At 46.7% G+C, this 26,103-nt stretch overlaps 1 protein-coding gene across 1 annotated transcript; it reads right to left on the bottom strand.

Annotated features, from left to right (window-relative positions):
* Positions 1 to 47: 47 nt before the first annotated feature.
* Positions 48 to 26,103, bottom strand: PHYH (phytanoyl-CoA 2-hydroxylase). Its single transcript, XM_038741040.1, has 14 exons — positions 26,085 to 26,103; positions 25,082 to 25,206; positions 23,728 to 23,838; positions 22,165 to 22,302; positions 20,079 to 20,204; positions 17,315 to 17,647; positions 12,911 to 12,969; positions 10,088 to 10,198; positions 8,515 to 8,683; positions 7,385 to 7,466; positions 5,492 to 5,673; positions 3,497 to 3,646; positions 1,809 to 1,943; positions 48 to 1,210 (listed from the first exon to the last, which is right to left on the bottom strand). Exons 1-14 carry the CDS (start codon positions 26,101 to 26,103, stop codon positions 1,157 to 1,159), a joined length of 1,794 nt encoding a protein of 597 aa, XP_038596968.1. The 3' UTR covers positions 48 to 1,156.

Raw genomic sequence — 26,103 nt, 5'->3', positions numbered from 1 at the left:
AATAAATATGACTGACTGAATGAAAGAAATGAATTCAATACAACTTGTCAGCTTTCTACCATTTATTTGTATTTCATAGATGAGCGTGAGATTATTAGAAAACAGCTCTTGGCATCTCAGTTTTGTGCTGTACTTGAAAGCCACTCCCCTCCCAGATCACCCCCTTACCCACCTCAAAGCCCACCTGGAACAGTGCCCAACTGGAACCAGGATTTAAATGGGCAGGTGGGCCTCCCAACACCTCAGCCAGCAATAGGAACTGGAAAACATGCACCCTGGAAGAGCCAGAATTCTTTCTCTCTCTTACTGCAGCCCAGCTGGACTCGGGGGCAAAGTATAGAACGAGCCCAAACTGCCCTTGGTGGGTGAGGAAATGGGGAGAAACAGAACACAAGCAGAATTAGAAAGGCCAGTACAGCACCACCACTTGGCTCTGGTCACCCAGCAAAGCATTAAGAACACCTTCCTTACCCTCTGTGTTGCCTGGAAATCAATGACTGAATCAACAGGCTTTCTGGAGAGGCTTAAACTGGTGCCCTTAGACTCACCCTTCCCACATCCCTAGGTCTATAAATGACTGTAAATGAGTTGTTCCTGTTTATATTGTACTCTTCCACTAAGTACTCTCCCAAGTGCTTAGTAGAGTTCTCTGAACATAATAAGCTCTCAAAAACTACAATTGATTGATTTTTTTTTGATCAGTGGGTCTGAAGGAAGTAAAGTCTTGGTAACTTGCAATGAGCTCCCAGGAGGGAAGCCATTCCAGGACCAAGAAGAGATGAGTCACAGAGTTCAATGTGGAACCCACGTGGACTTAAAAAGCAACAATCTCTGCTTAGTGTGTAGAGCTAATTTGATGAAGGTTCCTCTCTCAGAGTACTGAGTTCTGAAAATACAGACTTGGATTGTTTACAAATTACAAAAATACATCTTTCCTATAGTATTCTATGATTGAAATTAATATACACACTGCTTCCTTGTTATAATCATGATTTCCAGTGTGATGATACTTTGCGATTTTAATAATAATGAAAGTTGCATTAAGAATCTGTTATGAGACTGCTGATCGGGTAAGCCCACCGCAAATACAAAACGTGAGTGAGTTGGAACAGCGCACCACAGGAAGGATCACGACTTCTAATTTTTGAGGCACACTTCAGAGGTTTGTTCTTTTTCCTTTCACAAGCCGTCCTCGCAGGATCCAAATATCCTAAAATCAACCCCGAATAGAAAGTTTATCAAACCCTCCAGTTTTCAAAAGAATTTAAAGTCATCTCCTCTGACCACCCTCAGTGAGATAGACCCCAGCGCTTAATAAAGCACAGTAAGCGGTTAACAAATACCCTAATTGTTATTATTATTTAAGGGGAAAACAAAAATTTTAAGGAGTCATATTTGGCATTATCTAAAACAACCAGATCTGACTGTGTCATTGACTGACTGACTGATTGATTGTTCCCCTCCTCCTGGATTGACCAGTGTTTTATCCTGCTGGACAGAGGCTCTGTATAAGGCAGAGTCAAAAAGAGCCCAAGAGGCCGCCTGTGTCAGCACTCTCCCTCAGCTCCCTCCCAGAGCCCACAGGTGGCCATTCTAAATCAAACTAATTCGGGGGGTGGCTAGGCGAAGCCAGGACTGAATTGGGGGTGTTAAGTCACCCAACTGTGCCCCTTCCAGCCATCCCTCCCAGTAGCCAACTGTCCAAGCCTTGCCCTCCTCGGCAGCCGTCGATATTTCCAACCAATGAATTTGAGGCTCGCAGCTCCCGATTAGTTTTCTAGGCCTTTCTTTCTGCCCCAGGGTCTTACCTTCACTGGGGTAGTCATTTCTAACCCAAACTTTTTGTTTGCAAGATCTTTTATTTCCTCTGAAATGTTTTCTTGAGACGTGCCTTTCACATCGATATAGTGGCAGTCTGCACTGGCATAGTGGCAAGACATTGCCTGTAGGAAGCAAAACAAAAAAAATAGCTAGTGAGGACAAATAGCAGGACCAGCTATTCAAGTTGGTACACTTCCTCACTATAAACAGTAAAACATGGAATTCAGTATTGAATTCAGCAGTATTTACTGAATGTCTGCTGGGTTTTTTTAATGCTATTTGTTATACACTTTCTATGTGTAAAAAACTGTTCTAATTGCTGGGATAGGTACAGGTTAGATTAGACAGTCCCTGACCCGCATGGGGCTCATTCATTCATTCAGTCATATTTATTGTGATTAGTATGTGCAAAGCACTGTAACAAGCACTTGGGAGATACAGCAATAAACAGACACATTCTCTGTCCATAACAAGCTCAACTCATAGAGGGGAAGGCAAATATTAATATACATAAATAAATATTTATTTATAAGTATGAAGTCTAAGTAGAAGGGAGAACAAGTATTTAATTCCCACTTTACAGTTGAACTGAGGCCCAGAGAAGTTAAGTGACTTGCCCAAGGTCACACAGCAAGCAACTGACAGAGTCGGAATTAGAACACTGGTCCTTCTGACTCCCGTGCCCGTGCTCTTTCCATTAGGCCTTGCTGCTTCTCAACATTGCTGAACAGGACCTTACAGCAAGAGATCCACACTGAATGATCTTTTCTTTTATTTTTTCCATTAGAACCTCCATTTTATAGATGAAGTAACTGAGGCCCAGAGAAGTGAAGTGACTTACCCAAGGTCACACAGCAGACATGTGGCAGAGTCAAAATTAGAACCCATGACCTTCTGACTCCTGGGCCTATGCTGTAGCCACTGAGCCATGCTGTTTCTCATAATCTAAGTCCTTTCCCTCAACCTGAGGCAGGATCTAAACCCACTTCATGCACACTAGTTCGACTGTACTAGTACAATCATACTAGGGCAAGCATACAAGTTCTGGGCCACAATTAGTTGGAAAGGTGTTCCAACTGTTTTCACGGCACAGTTTGGTCATGAGACTGTTCCAAACACTAAATAGGGATGCCTACAAGTTTCTGAGGCTTGAAAATGAAAATGGTCCTACTGCCAAGACCTACAGCACCATAAACAGAAAATACATCCTTGGTGATTGGAGCCTAAATTTAGTATAAAAATCACAATTTATGGGTGAATCTGAAGACAAAACATCAATTTTGGCAACACTGAAAAATAGGAAAGGATACAGGGATCAAATAAATGGAGAGTGTGACAGAGAAAAACCACACAGAGACACACAAATCAGAAGTGTTTCAAACCTGCTAGGATGTATTTCCTTTCTGCAAGAAAAAATGTAGAGGTACGGGACATCCTTAGGACTGTGGTAATTCAGACATTCCCATGAATAATAAATAATTAACTGAAATAAACCATGCTTTTCTCTCCAGAACAGGAGTTACTCTGATATGACTGAATCAGGGTCCCAGTGAACAAACTGGACTGGGTGGCTGATCTGCCTCGCTCATATCCTGCTTTAATGGTTTTGAATTTCACCATTTCTAAACAGCATAGGGAGATAGGTCCCATTTACAACAAGAATTGCCAATCGTACCTTCCGGAACCCTTTAGTTCGATTCATTCCAGAGCCGTGAATGAGCAGGGGGTGAAAGAAAACAGTGTCTCCCTTCTCCATCACCAGGTGAGTCCTAGGCTGGTTTTCATCAAAGTCGATGATCCCATGGTACATCTTGTTCACACCCCCCTGGAACACACAATGAAAGTCAAGGTTATATGGTGCGCAAACACCATTATTTATTTATTTTTTTCATGGCATTTACTAAGCGCTTACTATGTGCAAAGCACTGTTCTAAGCGCTGGGGGGGGTTACAAGGTGATGAGGTTGTCCCACGGGGGGCTCACAGTCTCAATCCCCATTTTACAGATGAGGTAACTGAGGCACAGAGAACTTAAGTGACTTGCTCAAAGTCACACAGCTCACAATTGAGAAGCAGCGTGGCTCAGTGGAAAGAGCCTGGGCTTTGGAGTCGGGGGTCATGGGTTTGAATCCTGGCTCTGCCAATTGCCAGCTGTGTGACTTTGGGCAAGTCACTTAACTTCTCTGTGCCTCAGTTGCCTCATCTGTAAAATGGGGATTAAGACTGTGAGCCCCCCATGGGACAACCTGATTTCCTTGTAACCTTCCCAGCGCTTAGAACAGTGCTTTGCACATAGTAAGCACTTAATAAATGCCATCATTATTATTATTATGATAATTGGCAGAGCCAGGATTTGAACCCATGACCTCTGACTCCAAAGCCCGTGCTCTTTCCATTGAGTCACGCTGCTTCTCTAAAGCAACATGCGGGTTCTATTAAAACCCACATGTTGGATCTTGGGTGGAAAACCTGACTTCACCGGAGTTTCATGAGCAAGAATTCAGAGGGGTCTAGCCTGCCTGTTCTAGTGATCCAAACTAATAATCATGGTAGTATTTGTTCAGCACTTACTGTGTGCCAAGCACTATACTAAGCACAGAGGCAGATACAAGATCATCAGGTCTCACTTGGGGCTCATAGTCCAAATAGGAGGAAGAATGCCCCCTCTTCCTCCTCTTAGCCCCACAGCACTTGTGTATGTATCTATAATTTATTTATATTAACGTCTGTCTCACCCCTATCAATAATAATGATGGCATTTGTCAAGCGCTTACTATGTGCAAAGCACTGTTCTAAGCACTGGGGAGGATCCAAGGTGATCAGATTGTCCCACGTGGGGGGGGGTCACAATCTTAATCCCCATTTTACAGATAACTGAGGCCCAGAGAAGTTAAGTAACCTGCCCAAAGTCACACAGCTGACAAGCGGCGGAGCCAGGATTTGAACTCATGACCTCTGACTCCTAAGCCCGGGCTCTTTCCACTGAGCCATGCCTCTAGACTGTAAGCTTGTTTTGGGTAGGTTACGTGTCTGTTTATTGTTATTTTATACTCTCCCAAGCGCTTAGTACACTGCTGTGCACATAGTAAGTGCTCGATAAATATGACAATGAATGAATAAGTGCTTAACAAATATTAAAAAAAGAGCACTGTACTAACCGCGTGGGAGAAGGCAATAAAATGGATACAATTCCTGCCTTCAAGGAGTTTACAATCTAGTGGTGGAGACAGACAATGAAATAAAGCACAGGTTGGAGAAGTAACCACATATACAGAGAAGCAGCTGTGGCTTAGTGACAAGATCATGGGCTTTGGAGTCAGAGGTCATGGGTTCGAATCCCAGCTCTGCCACTTGTCAGCTGTGTGACTTTGGGCAAGTCACTTAACTTCTCTGGGCCTCAGTTCCCTCATCTGTAAAATGGGGACTAAGACTGTGAGCCCCATGTGGGACAACCTGATAACCTTGTATCTTCCCCAGCACTTAGAACAGTGCTTTGCACATAGTAAGCGCTTAACAAATACCATCATTATTATTATTATTATTATATACAAAGGTATGGGTATAAATGCTTATGTGTACTAAGATTCCTTTTGGAAATGGTGACCACATCAAGGATGAATCCCCTCTCCCTCATGTCATCTTCACAGGCAATCTCCGTGCTGCTGCCTCACCTCCCAATTGGGATAGTCATGCTTTTTCAACGGGCCCTTGTGGGTGCCAGGGAGTACCACCAGGCAGCCATTTTCTCGGTTGATGGATTCCATGGCAGTCCACGCACAAACAATCCAGTTAGCTGGCCTGAATGGGAAATAGTGCAGATCCTGATGCAAGGGGTGGCGAGACGTCTTATTCCCTGAAAAACCATCCATGTGTGAGAAAAAAAATGAAGGAGCTTGAGACCCAGCACCCCTGAAATCCAATGGAAATCAATACAACCCTCTCCCCCCTCCAAATCAGGGCCACTACACGCTTGAACCCAGGGATCAGGTGGCTCAGAAAAAGTAATCAACTGGAACTAGGTCTACAGTGGGAATCTCAGTACCAGCTCTGACTTGCAATATGGATTTGGTCCAAGTATTCTGGAAAGAGCATACGAATGGCAGTTAGGTGACTCTAGTTCTAATCCCTGTTCTGCCACTGACCTTTGTGAGACCTTGGGCAAGTCCCTTAACCGCTCTGGGCCTCAATTTCCTCTTCTGTAAAATGGGGACAAAATACCTGCTTCCATGTGGAAAAGGGACTGTCACCTATCTTGTATTAATCCCAGTGGCTAAGTCCTTAATAAGTACCTTAATAATTACTGTTCAATTTAAAATTCATAAAGGGGTCTTTAAAATATTATATAACACCAGGATGTAGCTCTGATCTAACAACAACGTAAGCACCTTCACACCTACGTACCACCCCCAGATACTGGTTGATACTAGCAGCCCTCAGATTGAACGTTGGGATCTGCCTGTCTAATAAACTAGAGAACCTCTCTCTAACTACCCTGTAAATCCTGGACTGCTTAGGTTCAGGTATTTGATGTGGGCTTAAGGGGTGATTAGAGGGAGGTCAGCATGCATACAGGCTAAGGGGAGGGGGGTGTCGGGGGGACGCTGGAGAACTAGGAACAAAATCCCTGCCATTAATCAATCAGCAGTATTTACTGAGCATTTACTATGTGCAGAGCACTGTACTGTAGCCTACAGATGGTCACTGGCCTGGGCAAGAGGGAGGCAGTGGGGAGAGGGAGTTCACAGCCCTAAAAATCTCAAAAACGTAACAGTTGAACAGTTTTCAGTAGAAGCTGTGCTGCTGGCCTTATTTAAAAAAAATGGTATTTGTTAAGCGCTTACTATGCACCAGGCACTGTACTAAGCACTGGGGTAGATACCAGCTAATCAGGTTGGACACAGTCCCTGTCCCACATGGGGCTCACAGTCTTAATCCACACTGAGAAATAGCAAGGCCTAGGACCAGGGTTCTGATCTCAGCTCCGCCACTTGTCTGCTGTGTGATCTCTGGGAAGTCACTTCACTTCTCTGTGCCTCAGTTACTCCATCTGTTAAAATGGGGATTAATACTGTGAGCCCCTTGTGGGACATAGACTGTGTTCAACCTGGTTAGTTTCTATCTACCCCACTGCTCAGTACATTGCCTGGCCCATAGTAAGTGCTTAACAAATACCATTAAAAATAGTCTCCTTTTACAGACGAGGTAACTGAGGCCCAGAGAAGTGAAATGCCTTGCCCAAGGGCACAAAGCAGACAAGTGGCAGAGCCAGGATTAGAACCCAAGTATTTCTGACTCCCAGGCTCATGGTCTATCCACTAGGCCCCACTGTTTCTTTTTGCCCTTGACCAGAAAGCTGTAGTAGCAGACATTTCTGATCTTCCCAATTCAAGAGCAATCCTGTCAAAGGAGTGGAAGAAGTGTGCAGAAGATGGTGAGCCAGGTGAGGTAGGGAATGGTTGGAATAAGCAGGCTGTACGCACTCCTTGGGGAAGAAATTCTAGGCCCACTCTAGGGCGGGCACTTAGCACATAGTAATTAATTAATATTGTAATTGTCATTTTTACCAGTATCTGGAGGTTTGTTGATTAGCATTGTGTGCATGGCCATGACGTTGGGTCCAGTGAAGCACTCCACATACTTGACAATCTAGAGTGGGGGAAAAAATACACCACAATCAGAGGTCTGTGCAGTAACTGATATGGAGATAAGTGAAACCAAGTTATAGCTCGCTCCCCATTGGCTGCATCAAAATGTACCTCAGGTTTTCAGTCATTATCTATCTGGAAAAATAGAAAGTCAGAATCAGTAGACAATATTTGTCTCCCAGGAGCCTTATCTGATTAGACTGTTTGCATGTTTTGATGCCTGTCTCCCTGCTTCTAGACTGTGAGCCCATTGTGGGGTAGGGATTGTCTTTGTTGCCAAATTGTACTTTCCACGTGCTTAGTACTGTGTTCTGCACACAATAAGCGCTCAATAAATACGACTGACTGACTGAATGAATAATGAACACAAGATTCAAAAGGTCTGAAGCACACTGACAGATGTGAGAAGCTGAGAAGCAGCGTGGACTGAGAGATACAGTATAGGCCTGAAAGTCAGAAGGACCTGCGTTCTAATCCCGACTCCTCCACTGGTCTGCTGTGTGCTCTTGGGCAAGTCACTTCACTTCTCTGTGCTTTTTACCTCATCTGTAAAATGGGTATTAAGTCTATGAGCCCCATGTGGGACATGGACTGTTTCCAACCTGATTACCTTGTATCTACCCCAGTATTTAGTACAGTGCTTAGCACATTAATAAGTGCTTAACAAAAAAGCAGCGAAAAAACAAAACAAAACAAAAAGTTCCTCCAAGAAGTCCATGTTTGCATCCATACACAGGTAATATTCTACCACCTGCACTTAGATAAAGCCATGTGCTACATTCCCCACTGCAGATTTCTAAATTCACAGTCCTGTAACCCTTCTGCTAACCCACATGCTATGGAGCCCACGCTGCAGAAGGACCCCAATGACATAGCACTGTGACCCGCAAAGTCCAGCTCCACACCCCTCAATGCAGTTCTTCTTGGAAGTGGGAGTCAGGGTGGTAGGGGCAAGTTGGAGACATCACTAGAAAGGAATATAGATCATTATTTTTCAAGTGAAAAGCTTGAGGATTTTTTTTAGAGCGAGGTATGTCAAAGTTTTTGACCTGAGGCAGGGTGCAGTATCTGAAAAGTTCTTCAACGGCTTGAAAATCCTGGATTTTGGAAACTTCTATTTCATCGTGAATCAATTCCTTCTTTGCGAGGCTCAGATCTCTCATCACCACCAGGCCTGGATACTGCACCTCCTCTCTACAGATCTTTTCAAATTCATTCCTGGAAAATGAGACCAAATGGCATATACTCAACTGCACATCACTGTTTAATCAATCAATCAATCAATCGTATTTATTGAGCGCTTACTATGTGCAGAGCACTGTACTAAGCGCTTGGGAAGTACAAATTGGCATCACATAGAGACAGTCCCTACATCTCATGCATCTCCCAGGACATGGCTGCCTCTCTGCAGGCAGCAAGAAGCCCACCCTGCCTACCTCCAGCCCTGGTTTCCAACTGTTATTTCTTTAACACATTTAATACTCATGAAGCATTTGGGACATTTTAACTCTTCTTTATCTGACTTTCTACATATCCTCCTTGTGGAATTCTGCAATCTTCTCTCTCTCTCTCAGTCTCTCTCTGTTCTTCCAAGAGTCTAGGTAGTGCCTACTGTGAACATTTCAATGGGTGAGGGTATACAATGATCTCATACAATATTATCAAAGAAAGGAATCAAGTCCAGTCAATAAGTGAAGAAGTGTGGCCTAATGGACAGAGCACAAGCCTGGGAGTCAGAAGGATGTGAGTTCTAACCCTGGCTCTGCCACTTGTCTAATGTGTGACTTTGGGCAAGTCACTTCACTTCTCTGTGCCTCAGTTAGGAGGCCTTCCCAGACTGAGCCCTTTCCTTCCTCTCCCCCTCCTCCCCCTCCCATCCCCCCCGCTTTACCTCCTTCCCCTCCCCACAGCACTTGTATATATGTATATATGTTTGTACATATTTATTACTTTATTTATTTTATGTGTACATATTTATTCTATTTATTTTATTTTGTTAATATGTTTTGTTTTGTTCTCTGTCTCCCTCTTCTAGACTGTGAGCCCGCTGTTGGGTAGGGACCGTCTCTATATGTTGCCAGCTTGTACTTCCCAAGCGCTTAATACAGTGCTCTGCACACAGTAAGCGCTCAATAAATACGATTGAATGAATGAATGAAGTTACCTCATCTGTGAAATAGAAATTAAGACTGTGAGCCCCTTGTGGAACATTGGACTGTGTCCAACCTGATTAGCTTGTATCCACCCCAACACTTGGAGCAATGCCTGGCACATAGTAAGTGCTTAACAGATAGCCATTAAAAAAACTATTACAATAAAACCATTAAAAGATGTTAACAACCTTAACATCTAAAGGGAAAAATCCTCTCTAGGAAGGCAGTGCCCACTAAGGGAAGGTAAATGTGCTTAACAGAAGAGAGGAATAGTCAGGAACGCATATACCATAACTGTCCTACTAGATCTTGGTGGGACCGGAGGGAAAGAGGTTTAGATTTCTCAGATCATTGGGGAAAAACAGGAAGAGCCACAAATGAGTTTTTGCTCCCTAACCAAACTGTTGTTACTGCTGAGCAGTTGTTTCTAGCATTTTATTACAATCTTTAAGACATTAAATAGCCTTACCTAAAGCGCTGCAGATCTGCATCTGGAACCATATTTTTAATGACAAGGTAGCCATTATCCTCGTAAAACTGTCTCTGCTCCAGGCTCATGAGGTTATTATCCAAGGTGTACCTGGAGGATGAGGAAGATGAGGCAAAAAAAAAAATTAGAATTCAAGTCCAGTCAATAAGTATGTGGCTGTTGAGTTGTCAAGACTGAGCTCAGGTAACTGAAACTATGGGGAAACATAATAATGAAAATAATGGTATTTGTTAAATGCTTACTGTGTGCCAAGCACTGTAATAATAATAATAATAATGATGGCATTTACTAAGCGCTTACTATGTGCAAAGCACTGTTCTAAGCACTGGCGAGGATACAGGATGATCGGGCTATCCCATGTGGGACTCACAGTCTCAATCCCCATTTTACAGATGAGGTAACAGGCACAGAGAAGTTAAGTGACTTGCCCAAAGTCACACAGCCAATAAGTGGCGGAGGCAGAATTAGAACCCATGACCACTGACTCCCAAGCCCATGTTCTTTCCACTGAGCCACTCTGCTTCTCTTGCTGTAGTAATCCCTACGGTAGATATAAGATAATTATGTCCCACATGGGACTCATAGTCTGAGTAGGAGGCAGAACACGTATTTAATCCCCATTCTGCAGATGAGGGAACTGAGGCAAACAAATTAAATGACGTGCCCAAGGTTACGCAGCAGAAGAGTGGCAGAGCTAGGATTAGAACTCCGATCCTCTGACTCTTGGACCTGTCCTCTTTCCATTAGGCCATGCTGCTTCTTTAAGCTAAAATAAACCTTGAGATGACCCTTTCACATACTTTCTCCGGGACTGGACAAGTTTAAGCCTAACCTCTAGGACAACTTCGGAAATTGCCTCAGGCAGTCTCAGCTTGGTGTGTTGGTGGGTGTGTGGGGAGAGCACTGCCACAGCCCTTTCAAGCTGGGGGCTTGAGGCAATGGTCAGGTAGATGTATAGGTAATAACTGTGGTATGTGTTAAGTGTTTACTACATGCCCGGTACTCTAGACTGTGAGCTTGTTGTGGGCAGGGAATGTGTCTGTTTGTTGTTGTACTGTACTCTCCTACGCTTTGCACACAGTAAGCACTCAATCAATACAATTGAATCAAATTAAGTAAGCACTGGGGTAAATATAGAATAAGTAGATTGGACACAGTCTGTGTGAGTGGGAGGGGTGGGGAAGAAAGGGATGTCACAATGTTGTCGTTACGACTTCCATCAGCACTGCTCCAGTGCTGCTTCTCCTTACTGCTGCTGCTGCCCTTGGCAGGGGAAACATTCATGCCAGGGGAACGGATCTGTCACCCAAAGAGCAAGTTATATTCAGTCTGTCTCATGACATGGCTCTTTCTTAGAACAGTGCTCAAATATCATCGCCCCACTAATTTATGGCTTTTTTGACAGCCCTCTGGGAACTGTGCTGGTGCTCACAGTCCAGATTGCTTTCCTATAGTTTCCCCAGCCTTTGCTGAATTAAGAACTATTCCCAAGCCAATCTGTTGCAGCATCAATTCAAAAAAATCTAAGCAATGGAAACTGTGTAAAATGCAACTTAATTGAGCGCTGTTAAACCTTCCTGACAGCAAATGCGCCATATCCTCTTTTCCTGACTTTTCAGAGATCTCTCAGTGTCCCCTAATTGAAAGAACACAGCACTGGAAGTCAGAAGATCCAGGTTCTACTCCGTTCTCTGCCACTGGCTCATTGTGTTACCTTGGGCAAATCAATTTCTCTGGACTTCAATTTCCTCATTTGTCAAATGTGGTTAAAACACTTTTTCTTCCTCCTCCCTAGCTGTGAGCCCCATGTACGACAGGGACTGTGTCTGATCTGATTATCTTCTATCTCAGTGCTTGCACATTGTAAGCACATAAAAAATGCCATAATAAATAAGAGGAACAAAACTAATAACAATAATTAAGGCAATGTTGTCCCTGGAGATCACTTTGAAGTCCAAGGCAGACTAAGGGGAACTAAGGTTAACCTGAGAATTCCCAGTAATTTATTTGGCCACTGGTTTTATGGTTCTCAGAGTTTCCAAGGAGAAAATTACCACAAGTTAGTCAGTTGAGGGTCACTGAAAGCACATAAAACCCAGTGAAGCTCATGAAACCCAGTAGCTTTGGTGAACTATGGGAAGCAGCGTGGACTAATGGAAAGAGAACGGGCCAGGAGTCAGAACGTCATGAGTTTTAACCCCGGCTCTGCACTTATCTGCTGTGTGACCTTGGGCAACTCACTTCACTTCTCTGTGCCTCAGTTTCCTCATCTGTAAAATGGGAATTCAATATCCCTTCTTTCTCCTACTTAGACTGTGACCGCCAAGTGGGACCTGATGATTTTGTACCTACCTCAGTCTTGGGAACGTAGTAAGTGCTTAAATACCCCAAATATTGTTATTATTAAAATTTTCATTATGATGTGGGATATGGACTGTGTCCAACCTGATTAGCTTGCATCTACGCCAGCACTTGGCTGCTTAACAGATACCATAAAAAACAAAACAAAACAAAAAACTGCAAAGCTTCACTGCAGCCTACCCAGTGGTCAGTTATGGGTACTTGTCTCCAACAGGCCTCTTTTAGGGCCGTGAGTTAATTTTAGTCTGTTTATCTGGAGTCGCTGGAGAGTCAGGTCCCCCAGGTCTCCTCAGGGCCTGTGCTTACATAGTGCTTGGCCTGTTTACATTTTGCAGACTGCACCCCAGATATGGCTACATAGGCCTATATTCCACTTTTTAAAATTGCCTATAAAGACAACAGATTTACAAGTATTGTTAAAAGAGCAAAAGTATCACTTACTGGAACGGCTTCTGCTGGCAACTGGAAGTAGCAACCGATGCTGAAGTAGGGGAGGCGGACTAAGATAAGAGTTCAGGTAAATAAAATAGAACTTGAAGGCAACTTCTGCACTAACAATAAGGTGACCCATTCCCTGGATGGAGCCCGGGAAAACATCTCCAATGCCGAGTCCTTCCAATTGAGGTTTAAATATCCCAAAGAACTGCACCCCTGTTTCTAAAGATCCAAAATGTTCCTGTATTATCACCCCATCACTAGTAGTAGGAATGAGAGGAGAATGAAGCAAGGATATTGGTGGATTATCAGAATTTCCTGGGAACGCAACAGGAGTTTCTGGCTAATTAACATCAGCCCTGATGCTCCCCTTTCAACTCAGGGGATGGGGGTGGGGAGTTGCAAAGGAATGGAGGACAAGGTGGGGGGTTGTGGAGCAATGGCAAATCTCAGGGTCCAACTCACTAGCCCTCCTGCCTCTCCCCCTATCCCACTGCTAAACCCACCATCCTCTGGTGGGTCAAACTAGCCACTAGTTTGCTCTCCCACAGTCCAACAGCCTAAAGACTTGGGACACACACACCCTCCCCCCGTCCCCCCGTCCCCCCCAAACTTAACAAGGGACATACTCAAACCTGAAAAGAACATATTCTGATGGAACGCCCACTGAACCTCCAACAGACAGTATTATTCCCACCTACACCATAGGGAGAACATACAGGAGACATCTTATTCACTGGGCAAATAAAGGATAAGAAACATAGTATTGTAAATAAGTCAGTTACTCTGGCTAGTTGATGCTGAGAACTGCATGAAGTCTGATGCTCCCATGATTTAAATGTGACAAAAGATCAGATAGATTATTATTATCCAAGTGTTCACGATATACCACAAACTGCTCTTCCTGATAAATCCTGTGATCTATTTCCCAATAGGAGCCAGAAATTAGATTGAACAATCTTCTTGGCCCGGGCTGGAATGTGGCAATGTCAAACCTACCACTTCCATCTGACGGTGGGCCTTCTCTCCCTGCACCAGTGGCTGCGAAGTCAGAGAATGCACAGCCAAACCAAAAAATCCCAGCGCTCTGTACTGGTCCTTTGTCCTCCAATTTGCAAATAACTTTCTCAGCATTAACACCTCAAGGACTTTCATGCTGGCCAACAAGCCACCCCTGGGGGCCAGGCTCTGTGGCCCAGTGTGATAACTAAGCAATCCAAACTGAACCCTGAGGTGCCAATGTTGACAATTGCCCCTTGTCAATTTTGGCGGTTGGTGTCTGGCACCATGTCCATCAGAATGGGATTTCTCTGCTCTCTTGTCATATTTATACTCCTGGGAGTGTTCAGGGAGTTGGTTAAGAAGATCACCTCCTAATGTTTTTCACGTTCATATTTTCCTAAAAAGCACTTGTGGCTTTTGGGTTTTTGGACTAGATTGCACCCCTAAAGAGCTCATAGACAGAGAAGCAATGTGGCCTAGTGGAAAGAGAACAGGATTGGTAATCAGGAAACCTGGGTAATCCCAGCTCCACCACTTGCCTGCTGGGTGACCTTGGGCAAGACACTTTGCTGTGCCTCAGTTCCCTCATCTTTAAAATGGGGATGAAATACCCGTTGTCCCTCTCCCTTGGACTGTGGACCACTAGTGGGACAGTGACCGTGTCTGATTGGATCATGTCTACCCCAGCAATTAGCCCAGTGCTTGGCACACAAGAAGTGCTTACCTAATACCACAATTATTATTATTCCTGGGGTGGCAAAGGGCCCGGCTGTGGGTTTGAGGTGGGAATTGTGGGGTTGGGGAGGGACCAAAACAAATGAAGCAGAGAGTTTTATAAAGGAAAGGTAAATAAAATAGAGAAGCAGCATGACCTAATGGATAGAGCAGGGGCCTGGAAGTCCGAAGGACGTGGGTTCTAATCCCAGCTCTGCCACTTGTCTGCTGTGTGACCTAGGGCAGGTCACTTAACTTCTCTGTGTCTCAGTTCCCTTCACATCAAACAGAAACTTCTTGCCATCAGCTTTAAAGCACTCAGTCACCTTGCCCCTCTTACCTCACTTCCCTGCTCTCCTACTACAAGCCAGCTCATACACATCGCTCTTCTAATGCCAACCTACTCAATGTACCTCAGTCTCATCTATCTTGCTGCCGATTTCTCACCCACGTCCTGCCTCTGGCCTGGAATGCCCTCCCTTTTCATATCCAACCAACAATTACTCTCCCCAACTTCAAAGTCTTGTTGAAGGCACATCGCCTCCAAGATGCCTTCCCTGACTAAACCCTCATTTCCTTTTCTTCCACTCCCTTCTGCATCACCCTGATTTGCTCCCTTTATTCATCCCCCCAGCTCAGCAGCACCTACGTACATAACCGTAATTAATTTTTATTAATGTCTGTCTCCCTCTAGATTGTAAGCTTGCAATGGGCAGCAAATGAGTCTGTTTTACTGTACTCATGGTGTAGTGGATAGAGCACGGGCCTAGGAGTCAGAAAGTCGTAGGTTCAAATCCCAGCTCTGCCAACTGTCAGCTGTGTGACTTTGGGCAAGTCACTTAACTTCTCTGTGCCTCAGTTACCTCATCTGTAAAATGGGGATTAAGATTGTGAGCCCTGCGTGGGACAACCTGATCGCCTTGTATCCCCCCAGCACTTAGAACAGTGCTTTGCACATAGTAAGCGCTTAACAAATACCATTATTATTATTATTCTAATCCTAACTCGTGCCACTTGTCTGCTGTGTGACCCTGGGCAAATCAGGTCACTTCTCAGTGCCTCAATTAGTTATCTCACCTGTAAAATGGGAATTAGAACTGTGAGCCCGGAGTAGGACAGGGACTGTGTCCAACCCGATTTCCTAGTATCCACCCCAGCGCTAAGTACAGTGCCTAGCACATAGTAAGCCCTTAACAAATACTATAACTATTATTATTGTTACACTGCTCTGTACACAGTGAATGCTCAATATGATTGATTGGTTGATTGATGACCACATCTGAAAAGCAGGGAGGCTGTGAGCCCTATACGGGACAGACGCTGTGTTCAACCGGATTAACCGGTATCTGCTTGTACCCACCCCAGCGCTTAGTACAGATGCTGGCGCGTAGTAAGCACCTAACAAATACCATAAGAAAGTTTAGGGCTGTTCCAGGGTCCAGCTCTACCCCAGTATCGTGGGTGGGATCCCTTGTGCAGGCAGCGGGAGGGAGGGGGCGAGCAGCGGGCAGAAAGGAGGTGAGCAGCGGGTAGGAAGAAGGGGGCGAGCAGCGGGTAGGAAGAAGGGGGCGAGCAGCGGGTAAGAAGGGGGCGAGCAGCGGGTAGGAAGAAGGGGGCGAGCAGCGGGTAAGAAGGGGGCGAGCAGCGGGTAAGAAGGGGGTGAGCAGTGGGTAAGAAGGGGGCGAGCAGCGGGTAAGAAGGGGGTGAGCAGCAGATAAAGAGGGGTGAGGAAGGGGGTGAGAAGCGGGTAAGAAGGGGTGATGAAGGGGGTGAGAAGCGGGTAAGAAGGGGCGAGGAAGGGGGCGAGAAGCGGGTGAGAAGGGGCGAAGAAGGGGGCGAGCAGCGGGCAGGAGGGGGCGAGGAAGGGGGTGAGCAGCGGGCAGGAGGGGGAGAGGAAGGGGGCGAGCAGCGGGCAGGAGGGGGCGAGGAAGGGGGCGAGCAGCGGGCAGGAGGGGGCGAGGAAGGGGGCGAGCAGTGGGCAGGAGGGGGCGAGCAGCGGGCAGGAGGGGGCGAGGAAGGGGGCGAGAAGCGGGTAAGAAGGGGCGAGGAAGGGGGCGAGAAGCGGGTAAGAAGGGGCGAGGAAGGGGGCGAGCAGTGGGCAGGAGGGGGCGAGCAGCGGGCAGGAGTGGGCGAGGAAGGGGGCGAGCAGCGGGCAGGAGGGGGCGAGGAAGGGGGCGAGCAGTGGGCAGGAGGGGGCGAGGAAGGGGGCGAGCAGCGGGCAGGAGGGGGCGAGCAGCGGGCAGGAGTGGGCGAGGAAGGGGGCGAGCAGCGGACAGGAGGGGGCGAGGAAGGGGGCGAGCAGCGGGCAGGAGGGGGCGAGGAAGTGGGCGAGCAGCGAGCAGGAGGGGGCGAGGAAGGGGGCGAGCAGCGGGCAGGAGGGGGCGAGGAAGGGGGCGAGCGGCGGGCAGCAGGGGGCGAAGAGCGCGTAAGAAGGAGCGAGGAAGGGGGCGAGCATAGGGGGAAAAGGGGCGAGCAGCGGGTAAGAAGGGGCGAGGAAGGGGGCGAGCAGCGGGCAGGAGAGGGCCAGGAAGGGGGGAAAGTGGGGCGAGCAGCGGGTAAAGAGGGGCGAGGAAGGGGGCGGGAGGAGAGGAGCAGGCCCCGGGTCCCGGCCCCGGGTCCTGGGCCGGCCGGCCGGGAACAGGGAGGAGGCCATTTCCCCGGGCCGGGCCGGGCCGGTCGGGGCCCCAAGGATACGAGGGCGGGCGTCGGGCCGCGGAGATGGCCCAGCACCACCTTCAGGCGGGCGGCGGCCGCCCCGGACCCGGGCCCGGCCCCGGCCCCGGCCCCGGCCCCGGCCTCCTCCATGGCCGCTGCGCTGCGGGCGGGCGGGCGGGCGGCCGGACGGAGGGAAGGACGGACGGAGGGAAGGACGGTCGGCCGGATGGAGGGAAGGACGTCGGCCGGACGAGTGGGAAGCGCCTTCTCCGGGCCCTTTTTGGGGAGAGCGATCCGCGAGGCCCCGCCCACTCCGGCTACACCCCGCCCGCTACTGCCAGAAGCGGGCGGCTCTAAGGGAAGGAGCCCGGGCTTGGGAGCCAGAGGTCGTGGGTGCAAATTCCGCTCCGCCCAGGGTCAGCCGTGTGGCTTTGGACAAGGCGCTTCACTTCTCTGGGTCTCAGTTCCCTCATCTGGAAAATGGGGGTGAAGACTGTGAGCCCCACGGGGGACAATCCCCCCGCCTTACCTCCTTCCCCTCCCCACAGCACCCGTATATACGTTTGTACATATTTATTGCTCTATTTTATTTATGCATATTTATCCTATTTACTTTACCCACTGTTGGGTAGGGGCTGTCTCCAATTTGTTGCCAATTTGTACTTCCCAAGCGCTTAGTACAGTGCTCTGCACACAGTAAGCGCTCAATAAATACGATTGATGATGATTTTGTTAATATGTTTTGTTTTGTTGCCTGTCTCCCCCTTCTAGACTGTGAGCCCGCTGTTGGGTAGGGACCGTCTCTGTATGTTGCCAACTTGGACTTCCCAAGCGCTCAGTACGGTGCTCTGCACACAGTAAGCCCTCAATCATCATCATCATCAATCGTATTTATTGAGCGCTTACTATGTGCGGAGCACTGTACTACGCACTTGGGAAGTACAAATTGGCAACATATAGAGACAGTCCCTACCCAACAGTGGGCTCACAGTCTGAAAGGGGGAGACAGAGAACAAAACCAAACATACTAACAAAATAAAATAAATAGAATAGATACGTACAAATAAAATAAATAGAGTAATAAATATGTACAAACATATATACATATATACAGGTGCTGTGGGGAAGGGAAGGAGGTAAGATGGGGGGGATGGAGGGGGGACGAGGGGGAGAGGGAGGAAGGGGCTCAGTCTGGGAAGGCCTCCTGTAGGCATTCCTTCCTTCAATCATATTTATTGAGCGCCGACTGTGTGCAGAACACTGTACCAAGCGCTTGGAAAGTGCAATTCAGCAACGGATACACGCAAACCCTGCCCGAGACCGGGCTCGTAGTCTAGAAGGGGGGAAACAGACATCCAAAAAAGTAAACACTCATCAATGGCGTCAATACAAATAAACAGAATTATAGATATATACACATCATTAATGCAATAGAATATTAAATACGTACGTATATACACAAGTGCTGTGTAGGGGCGATGGGGAGGGGAGGAATAATGATAATAATTTTGGTACTTGTTAAGTGCTTACTATGTGTGAAGCACTGTTCTAAGCGCTGGGGTGGATACAAGGCGATCAGGTTGTCCCACATGGGGCTCACAGTCTTAATCCCCATTTTCCAGATGAGGTCACTGAGGCCCAGAGAAGTGAAATGACTTGTCCAAAGTCACACAGCCGACACGTGGCGGATCTGGGATTCGAACCCATGACCTCTGACTCCCAAGCCCGCGCTCTTTCCACTGAGCCACGCTGCTTCTCTAAGAGCAGAGGAAAAGGGGGGCTCCGTCTGGGAAGGCCTCCTGGAGGTGACCTCTCAGGGCTTCGAAGGGAGGAAGAGAGCTAATTTGGCAGATGTGAGGAGAAAGGGGATTCCAGGCCAGAAGTAGGACATGGGCCAGGGGTCTACGGTGGGGCAGGCGAGAACGAGGCCCAGTGAGGGGGCCCGTGGGGAGGGGGCTCAGGATGCCCCAAGGCTGGTGCATTACAACTCACTCCGAGGACCCTAGCCTGGGGCGAGAGAAAAAGTAGTAATAATGATGGTATTTGTTAAGTGCTTACTATGTGTGAAGCACTGTTCTAAGCGCTGGGGTGGATACAAGGTAATCAGGTTGTCCCATGTGGGGCTCATAGTCTTAATCCCCATTTTACAGAGGAGGGAACTGAGGCACAGATAAATTAATTGGCTTACCCCAGGTCACACAGCAGACAAGTGAGACAAGTATATGTTGCCAACTTGTACTTCCCAAGCGCTTAGTACAGTGCTCTGCACACAGTAAGCGCTCAATAAATACGACTGATTGATTGATTGGAGGAGCCAAGATTAGAACCCATGTCTTCTGACTCCCAAGCCCATGCTCTTTCCATTAAGCCACGCTGTAATTATGGTATTTGTTAAGCGCTTACTCTGTGCCAGGCACTGGTCTAAGCGCTGGGAATAATACAAGCTAATCGGGTTGGACATAGTCCCCGTCCCCACATAGGGCTCCCGGTCTTATTCTCCATTTTACAGATGAGGGAACTGAGGCCCAGAGAAGTGAAGTGACATGCCCAAGGTCACGCAAGCAGGCAAGTGGAGGAGCTTGCACTAGAACCCAGGTCCTTCTGACTTCCAGTCTCGTGCTCTATTAGGGCACGCTTGGACCCTCCACCCATCCCAATGCCAACTAGAGCCCTCTAATTTCTTTTTTAAACTCTCCTTTACTCCAAGACAAAAAGGGTACCCATCAAAGTCTGCCCTTGGTCTGCACCCGCTTCGAGAAAAAAAAAAAAAAAAACACCTCCAACGGTGCAGAATGCTGCTCACCTCTTGTTTTAAGAGTTTATTAGAGGGGCCATCCAAGGACCAATTTAAATCTTTCTGTAGGAGAAGTTTCAGCAGCAATTTCCCGGTTTTGGGTGGCTGTGAATACTCCAGTAAGAAGAATTTTTCCTATCATTGTTCCAGTTTTTGCGTTTCAGTCTGGAGTTCAGATGACAGGGAAGCAGCGTGCTTAGGGAAGCAGCGTGGCTCAGCGGAAAGAGCCCGGGCTTTGAAGTCAGAGGTCATCGGTTCAAATCCCGGCTCTGCCACTGGTCAGCTGTGTGACTTTGGGCAAGTCACTTCACTTCTCTGGGCCTCAGTTACCTCCTCTGTAAAATGGGGATTAAGACTGGGAGGCCCACATGGGACAACCTGATCACCTTGTAAATTCCCCAGTGCTTAGAACAGTGCTTTGCACATAGTAAGCGCTTAATAAATACCATCATTATTATTATTATTATGGCAGCTTTCATTCAGCATTGCAGAGAATTTACAGAAACCTAGAATGATTCTCCACTGGCCTGGATCTGAGATGGATGCCACGTACCCCATTTGTTTTGAGATTTGGCCAAGTTGAGGAAGAGAAAACAGCCATAGCTTTTGGTGTCATTATTAGGTCCAAGTTCCTAGCAGGGCTGGCATGGGGTATTTCAGATTTGGTTCAGTGCTTAGAATGACCTCCAGGAAATTGAAAAATGGGAAGCTCCTTGGCTACCCTCCCACCCCCCCCCCCCACCAACTATCCCCCTCCCACTTCGCCCCATGCAAGGATGTCCTTGGTCCCATCAGATAATTTCTGATTCTGCTCCAAAACTTGGCAAAAGAGCAGTTGGTGAATGGGGAGCACTTAATGTTCTATAATAATTAACACTGTTACTACCACTCACAATAATAATCACGGTACTTGTTACGTGCTTACTATATACCGAGCATGAGCTAAGCACTGTGGTAGACCCACTGCAATCTGATCGGACAGTCTCTGTACTACTCAGAGTTCAGAGTCAAAGTGGAAGGGAGAACAGATATCTAATCCTCATTTTAGAGATAAGAAAATTTAGGCGGAGAGAAGTTAAGTGACTTGATCAAGGTCACACAGCAGGTAAATTGTGGGGCTTGAGACGTTGAAGAAATGGGTAGCATCTCCCTCCCACACACCGGGTAAGTATGGCTTACAGGGTGGGAGCCCACGGAAGTGGTCCGGAGAGGAGTTTCCACCCTTCCAGGCAGGACCGGGATCCAGAAGGGAAATTCCTATTGGGGAGGAGGATTCTTTGACTTTTGAAAGGCTCAGTTTGCCTTTGGATTTCTTGTGCTCCTGGGACCAGAACTGCCCCTTCCTACTTCACCTCCTTTCTCTCCTTCTACAACCCAGCCCATGCACTTTACTCCTCAGGTGCTTATCTTCTCACTGTGCCTCAATCTCACCTGTCTCGCTGCCGACCCCTGGCCCACATCCTACCTCTGGCCTGGAACACCCTCCCTCTTCAAATCCACCAGACAATCACTCTCCCCCCCTTCAAAGCCCTTCTGAAAGCACATCTCCTCCAAGAGGCCTTCCCAGACTAAGCTCCACTTTTCCCCCATTTCCCACTCCCTTCCGCATCACCCTGACTCACTCCCTTTGCTCTTCCCCCCTCTCCCAACCCCACAGCACTTATGTATATATCTGAAGTTAAGTTTATTTATATTGATGCCTGTTTACTTGTACTGATGTCTTTCCCCCTCCTTGAAGACTCTCTATCTAGGGATTCTCTCTACTGCTGAATTGTACTACCCCAAGCACTTAGTACAGTGCTCTGCACACAGTAAGCGTTCAATAAATACAGCTGAATGAATGAATGAGGGCAAAGATCAGAGAAATCTCGTCTTTTTTTTTTTTTTTGCAATGTCAATGTTGGGGGCAGTGGGTGATACTTACAAAGGAGTGGGGTCGAGCTTTCAGGCATCAACCCCCAGACTGACTGCCCAGGACAGTGGAAATCAGAGCATGTTGTGTCTGGTACTAATGCAACTCCACTGTACTCTTCCAAGTGCTTCGTACAGTGCTCCGTTCAAAGTCACTGCTGAATAAATGCAGTGGATTAATTACAAACAATCTACAGGATGAGCTGGAGCTGAATACTGTGAGAGGTAGGCAGCAAGTAGTCTCTTCCTGTCTTATGGCCCCCATGTCCTGCCTCTGACCCGGAAAGCCCTTCTTCTTCATATCCCATTCTTCAAAGCCTATCTGAAGGCACAACTCCGCCGAGAGGCCTTCACTGACTAAGTCCTCATTTCCTCTTTGCCCACAACCTTCTGTGTCACCCTTGGACTTGGATTTGTTCCCTTTATTCACCCTGACCCTCAGCCCCACAGCACTTACGTATACAACCTTAATTTATTTACATTAATGTCTGCTTCCCCCTCTAGACTATAAGCACATTGTGGGCAGGGACTGTGTTTACCAACTCTGTTATATTGTTCATTCATTCATTCAATCGTATTTACTGAGCGCTTACGGTGTGCAGAGCACTGTACTAAGCACTTGGGAAGTACAATTCAGCAATAGAGACAATCCGAGCCCATGATGGGCTTACAGACTAGAAGGGGAAGACAGACATCAAAACAAGTAAACAGACATCAATAGCATCAATGTAAATAGAATTATAGATATATACACATCAAAACAAGTAAACAGGCATTAACATAAACAAATAGAATTATAAATATATGCATATATGCAAAAGTGCTGTGGGGTGGGGAAGGACTTAGTACAGTGCTCTGCACAGAATAAGTGGTCAATAAGTACGATTGATTGATGCTGAGCGCTGAGGTAGATGGAAAGATGGAACTAATCAGGTTGGATAAAGTCAATCAATCAATCGTATTTATTGAGCGCTTACTGTGTGCAGAGCACTGTACTAAGCGCTTGGGAAGTACAAGTTGGCAACATATAGAGACAGTCCCTACCCAACAGTGGGCTCACAGTCTAAAAGGGGGAGACAGAAAACAAAACCAAACATATTAACAAAATAAAATAAATAGAATAGATAATGTACAAGTAAAATAAATAAATAAATAGAGTAATAAATATGTACAAACATATATACATATATACAGGTGTTGTGGGGAAGGGAAGGAGGTAAGGGGGGGATGGAGGGGGGACGAGAGGGAGAGGAAGGAAGGGGCTCAGTCTGGGAAGGCCTCCTGGAGGAGGTGAGCTCTCAGTAGGGCCTTGAAGGGAGGAAGAGAGCTATATCCCACGTGGGCCTCACAGTCTTAATCCCCATTTTACGGATGAGGTAACAAGCCCAGAGGTCACACAGCAGTCAAGTGGTGGACCTGGAATCAGAACCCAGGTCCTTCTGAAACCCAGGCTCTCGCTCTATCCACTAGACTACACTCTACACACAGTAAGCCCTTAATAAATACCACTGGTTAAATGATTGAGGCCGAAAGACAAATCCAAAAGCGCTGAAAGGCATCATAAGTGGCAAACACACACACCACCTAAGCAGTGCAAAAGACATGTCCACAGTGTGGGACAAAGTGTGTCGGACACTCCACAAATATTACCTCACCATCAGGAAGGTCACTGGATCCAATGGGCAGGTGGGTGGGTATAGCTGTACTTCAGTGACCTCCAAAGAGCATTCAATCCACATTATGCAACCTCCAGTTTTTCCTCTGGGTCAAGTTCAGTGTCCTGCATTGTAGACGTCTCTTCTTGATTCCGAGCTCCCTCTACAGGCACCGGGAATGGGAAGAGGAGGAGATTCTGTTTCTTAAAATAGGTGAACAAACCAAAATACATTCAACCACCCAAGGAGGGAAAGGATTGCTAGTGAAAAGCAGCATGGGCCAGGGAGTGAAAGGACCTTGGTTTTAATCTCAGCTCTGCCATTTGTCTACTGTGACACCTTGGCCAAATCACTTAAATTTCTCTGTGCCTCAGTTACTTCAACTATGAAATAGGAATGAAAAATGTGAGCCCCACGTGGGACATGGACTGTGTCCAACTTGATTGCATCTACCCTAGTGCTTACTATAGTGCCTGGCACATAATAAGTGTTTAAATACCACAAAAAGGAGCAAGCTTCATTTTTCACCTTGATATCTGTTTATGGAAAGGTCAGTCAATCAATCGTATTTATTGAGCACTCACTATGTACCGAGGTACTAAGCACTTGGGAGAGTACAATACAACAGAATTAGCAGACATGTTCCCTGTCCATAACGAGCTAAAGGTCCTGTTAAAATCTGCAATCGTCAAAAATCATGACAAATTTATCATGGGCATTCTTATTCCTTTCTACCTTGAATCTAGACACTTAGAAAATTCAACAATCCAAAGATGATAGTCAGGAGTTGCATTATTTTCTCAGATGTGAATGAGAAAGGCTCCCCATAGTCCAGGCAATAGTAGCTACACTAAAAGTCCTGACCTCCGCTCCAGCCTGTTCAGGACTGGTGGTTTGGGGAATTTAAATCTCTGGCTGGTAGGAATCTCTGCCATTCTCCCATGTGCTTCAAGACCCTTAAGCATCATGGCTAAAGAGTAATCAAGATTCAAATCAACATCACCAAATGATGGTTGACAAATGACCAACATGGGGAGAGGGGACATAGTAATCATAGTAATACCCTGAATTAGCATTGCACTTCTTTTTCCAATGTGATTCCACATCCGCAATCATATTTTGTCCTTACACAATTCCTGTAAGGAGCAGGTATTACTATTCCCATTTTACAATCAAAGAAGCAAGCTCAGGGAGGTTAAATGATTTTCCCAGGGTCACAAAACTGGCAAAGCTTGGACGAGAACCCAGGTCTTTCGATTCCTCAAGCCCTACTCTTTCCACCTCATTCCACTCCCTCCAGGAAGCCCTGTTTTTTGTTTTTTTTTCCAGAGGAAGAACCTCGAAAAGAAGTTGAGAATATCCAATGGTTAGTGACAAAAGCTATGCTGGGCCAGGCCAACAGCTGGTGGTCTAATAAGCAGAGTGACATCACAACGCACAGTTTACCCAGATGAAGCAGAAGAAGCAGTTAATGGAGAAAAGCTTCCTGTAATCCCAGTCAAATTGTCCCACGGCACCCACAGGGCCAGATTGAGGTCCTTGTGTGGCCAGGGCAGTGGTGGCCTCGTGGCCTGTGAACAAGAAAGTGTCTGGTTATGGTTACGTTGTACTCTCCCGAGTGCTTAGTACAGTGCTCTGCACACAGTAAGCACTCAATAAACATGATTGAATAATAATGTTGATGATGGTATTAGTCAAGTGCTTACTATGTGTCAAGCACTGTTCTAAGCACTAGGGTAGATAGAAGCTAATCAGGTTGGACACAGTCCCTGTCCCCACATAGGGCTCACAGTCTTAATTCCCATTTTACAGATGAGGTAACTGAGGCCCAGAGAAGTGAAGTGATTTGCCCAAGGTAACTCAGCAGACAAGTAGCGGAGCCAGGATTAGAACACAGGTCCTTCTGACTCCCAGGACCATGCTCTATCCACTAGGCCACACTGCTTCTCTAGGGACAGCCTAGGCTTCTACCTCTGTCTCCCTCACTAGCAAGTGTAGTTGGTGTAATTACTAGAAAAAAGAAATTACTCTTCAAAAGTAAGATGCAGTCCTAGCACAGGTGTGGCCGGAGCATGGAACTGGGATTTGGGAGACCTAATCCCTGTTCTGCCATATGCCTTCTCATCATCAATCGTATTTATTGAGCACTTACTGTGTGCAGAGCACTGTACTCAGCGCTTGGGAAGTACAAGTTGGCATGCCTTCTGTGTGACCTTCGTCAAGTCACTTAACCTGTTTCTCATTTTCCTCATCTGTAAATGGGAATTAAATACCTGCTCCTCCTCCCTCAGATTGTGAGCCCCATGTGGGACAAGGACTGCATGCGATGGACTGCATCTACCCTAGGTCTCCGCATATAGTAAATGCTTCATAAATACATTTTCATTATTGATTAATCATAGAGATTTGAGGTCTATCAGTCAGTCAATAACAACAATTGAGCACTTACCCTGTGTAAAGCCCTGCAT

Source organism: Tachyglossus aculeatus (assembly GCF_015852505.1).
Source record: "Tachyglossus aculeatus isolate mTacAcu1 chromosome 12 unlocalized genomic scaffold, mTacAcu1.pri SUPER_6_unloc_1, whole genome shotgun sequence".
NCBI classification, from domain to species: domain Eukaryota; kingdom Metazoa; phylum Chordata; class Mammalia; order Monotremata; family Tachyglossidae; genus Tachyglossus; species Tachyglossus aculeatus.
The sequence above is the reverse complement of the archived record's forward strand: the minus strand, read 5'-3'. Positions and strand labels throughout refer to the sequence as shown.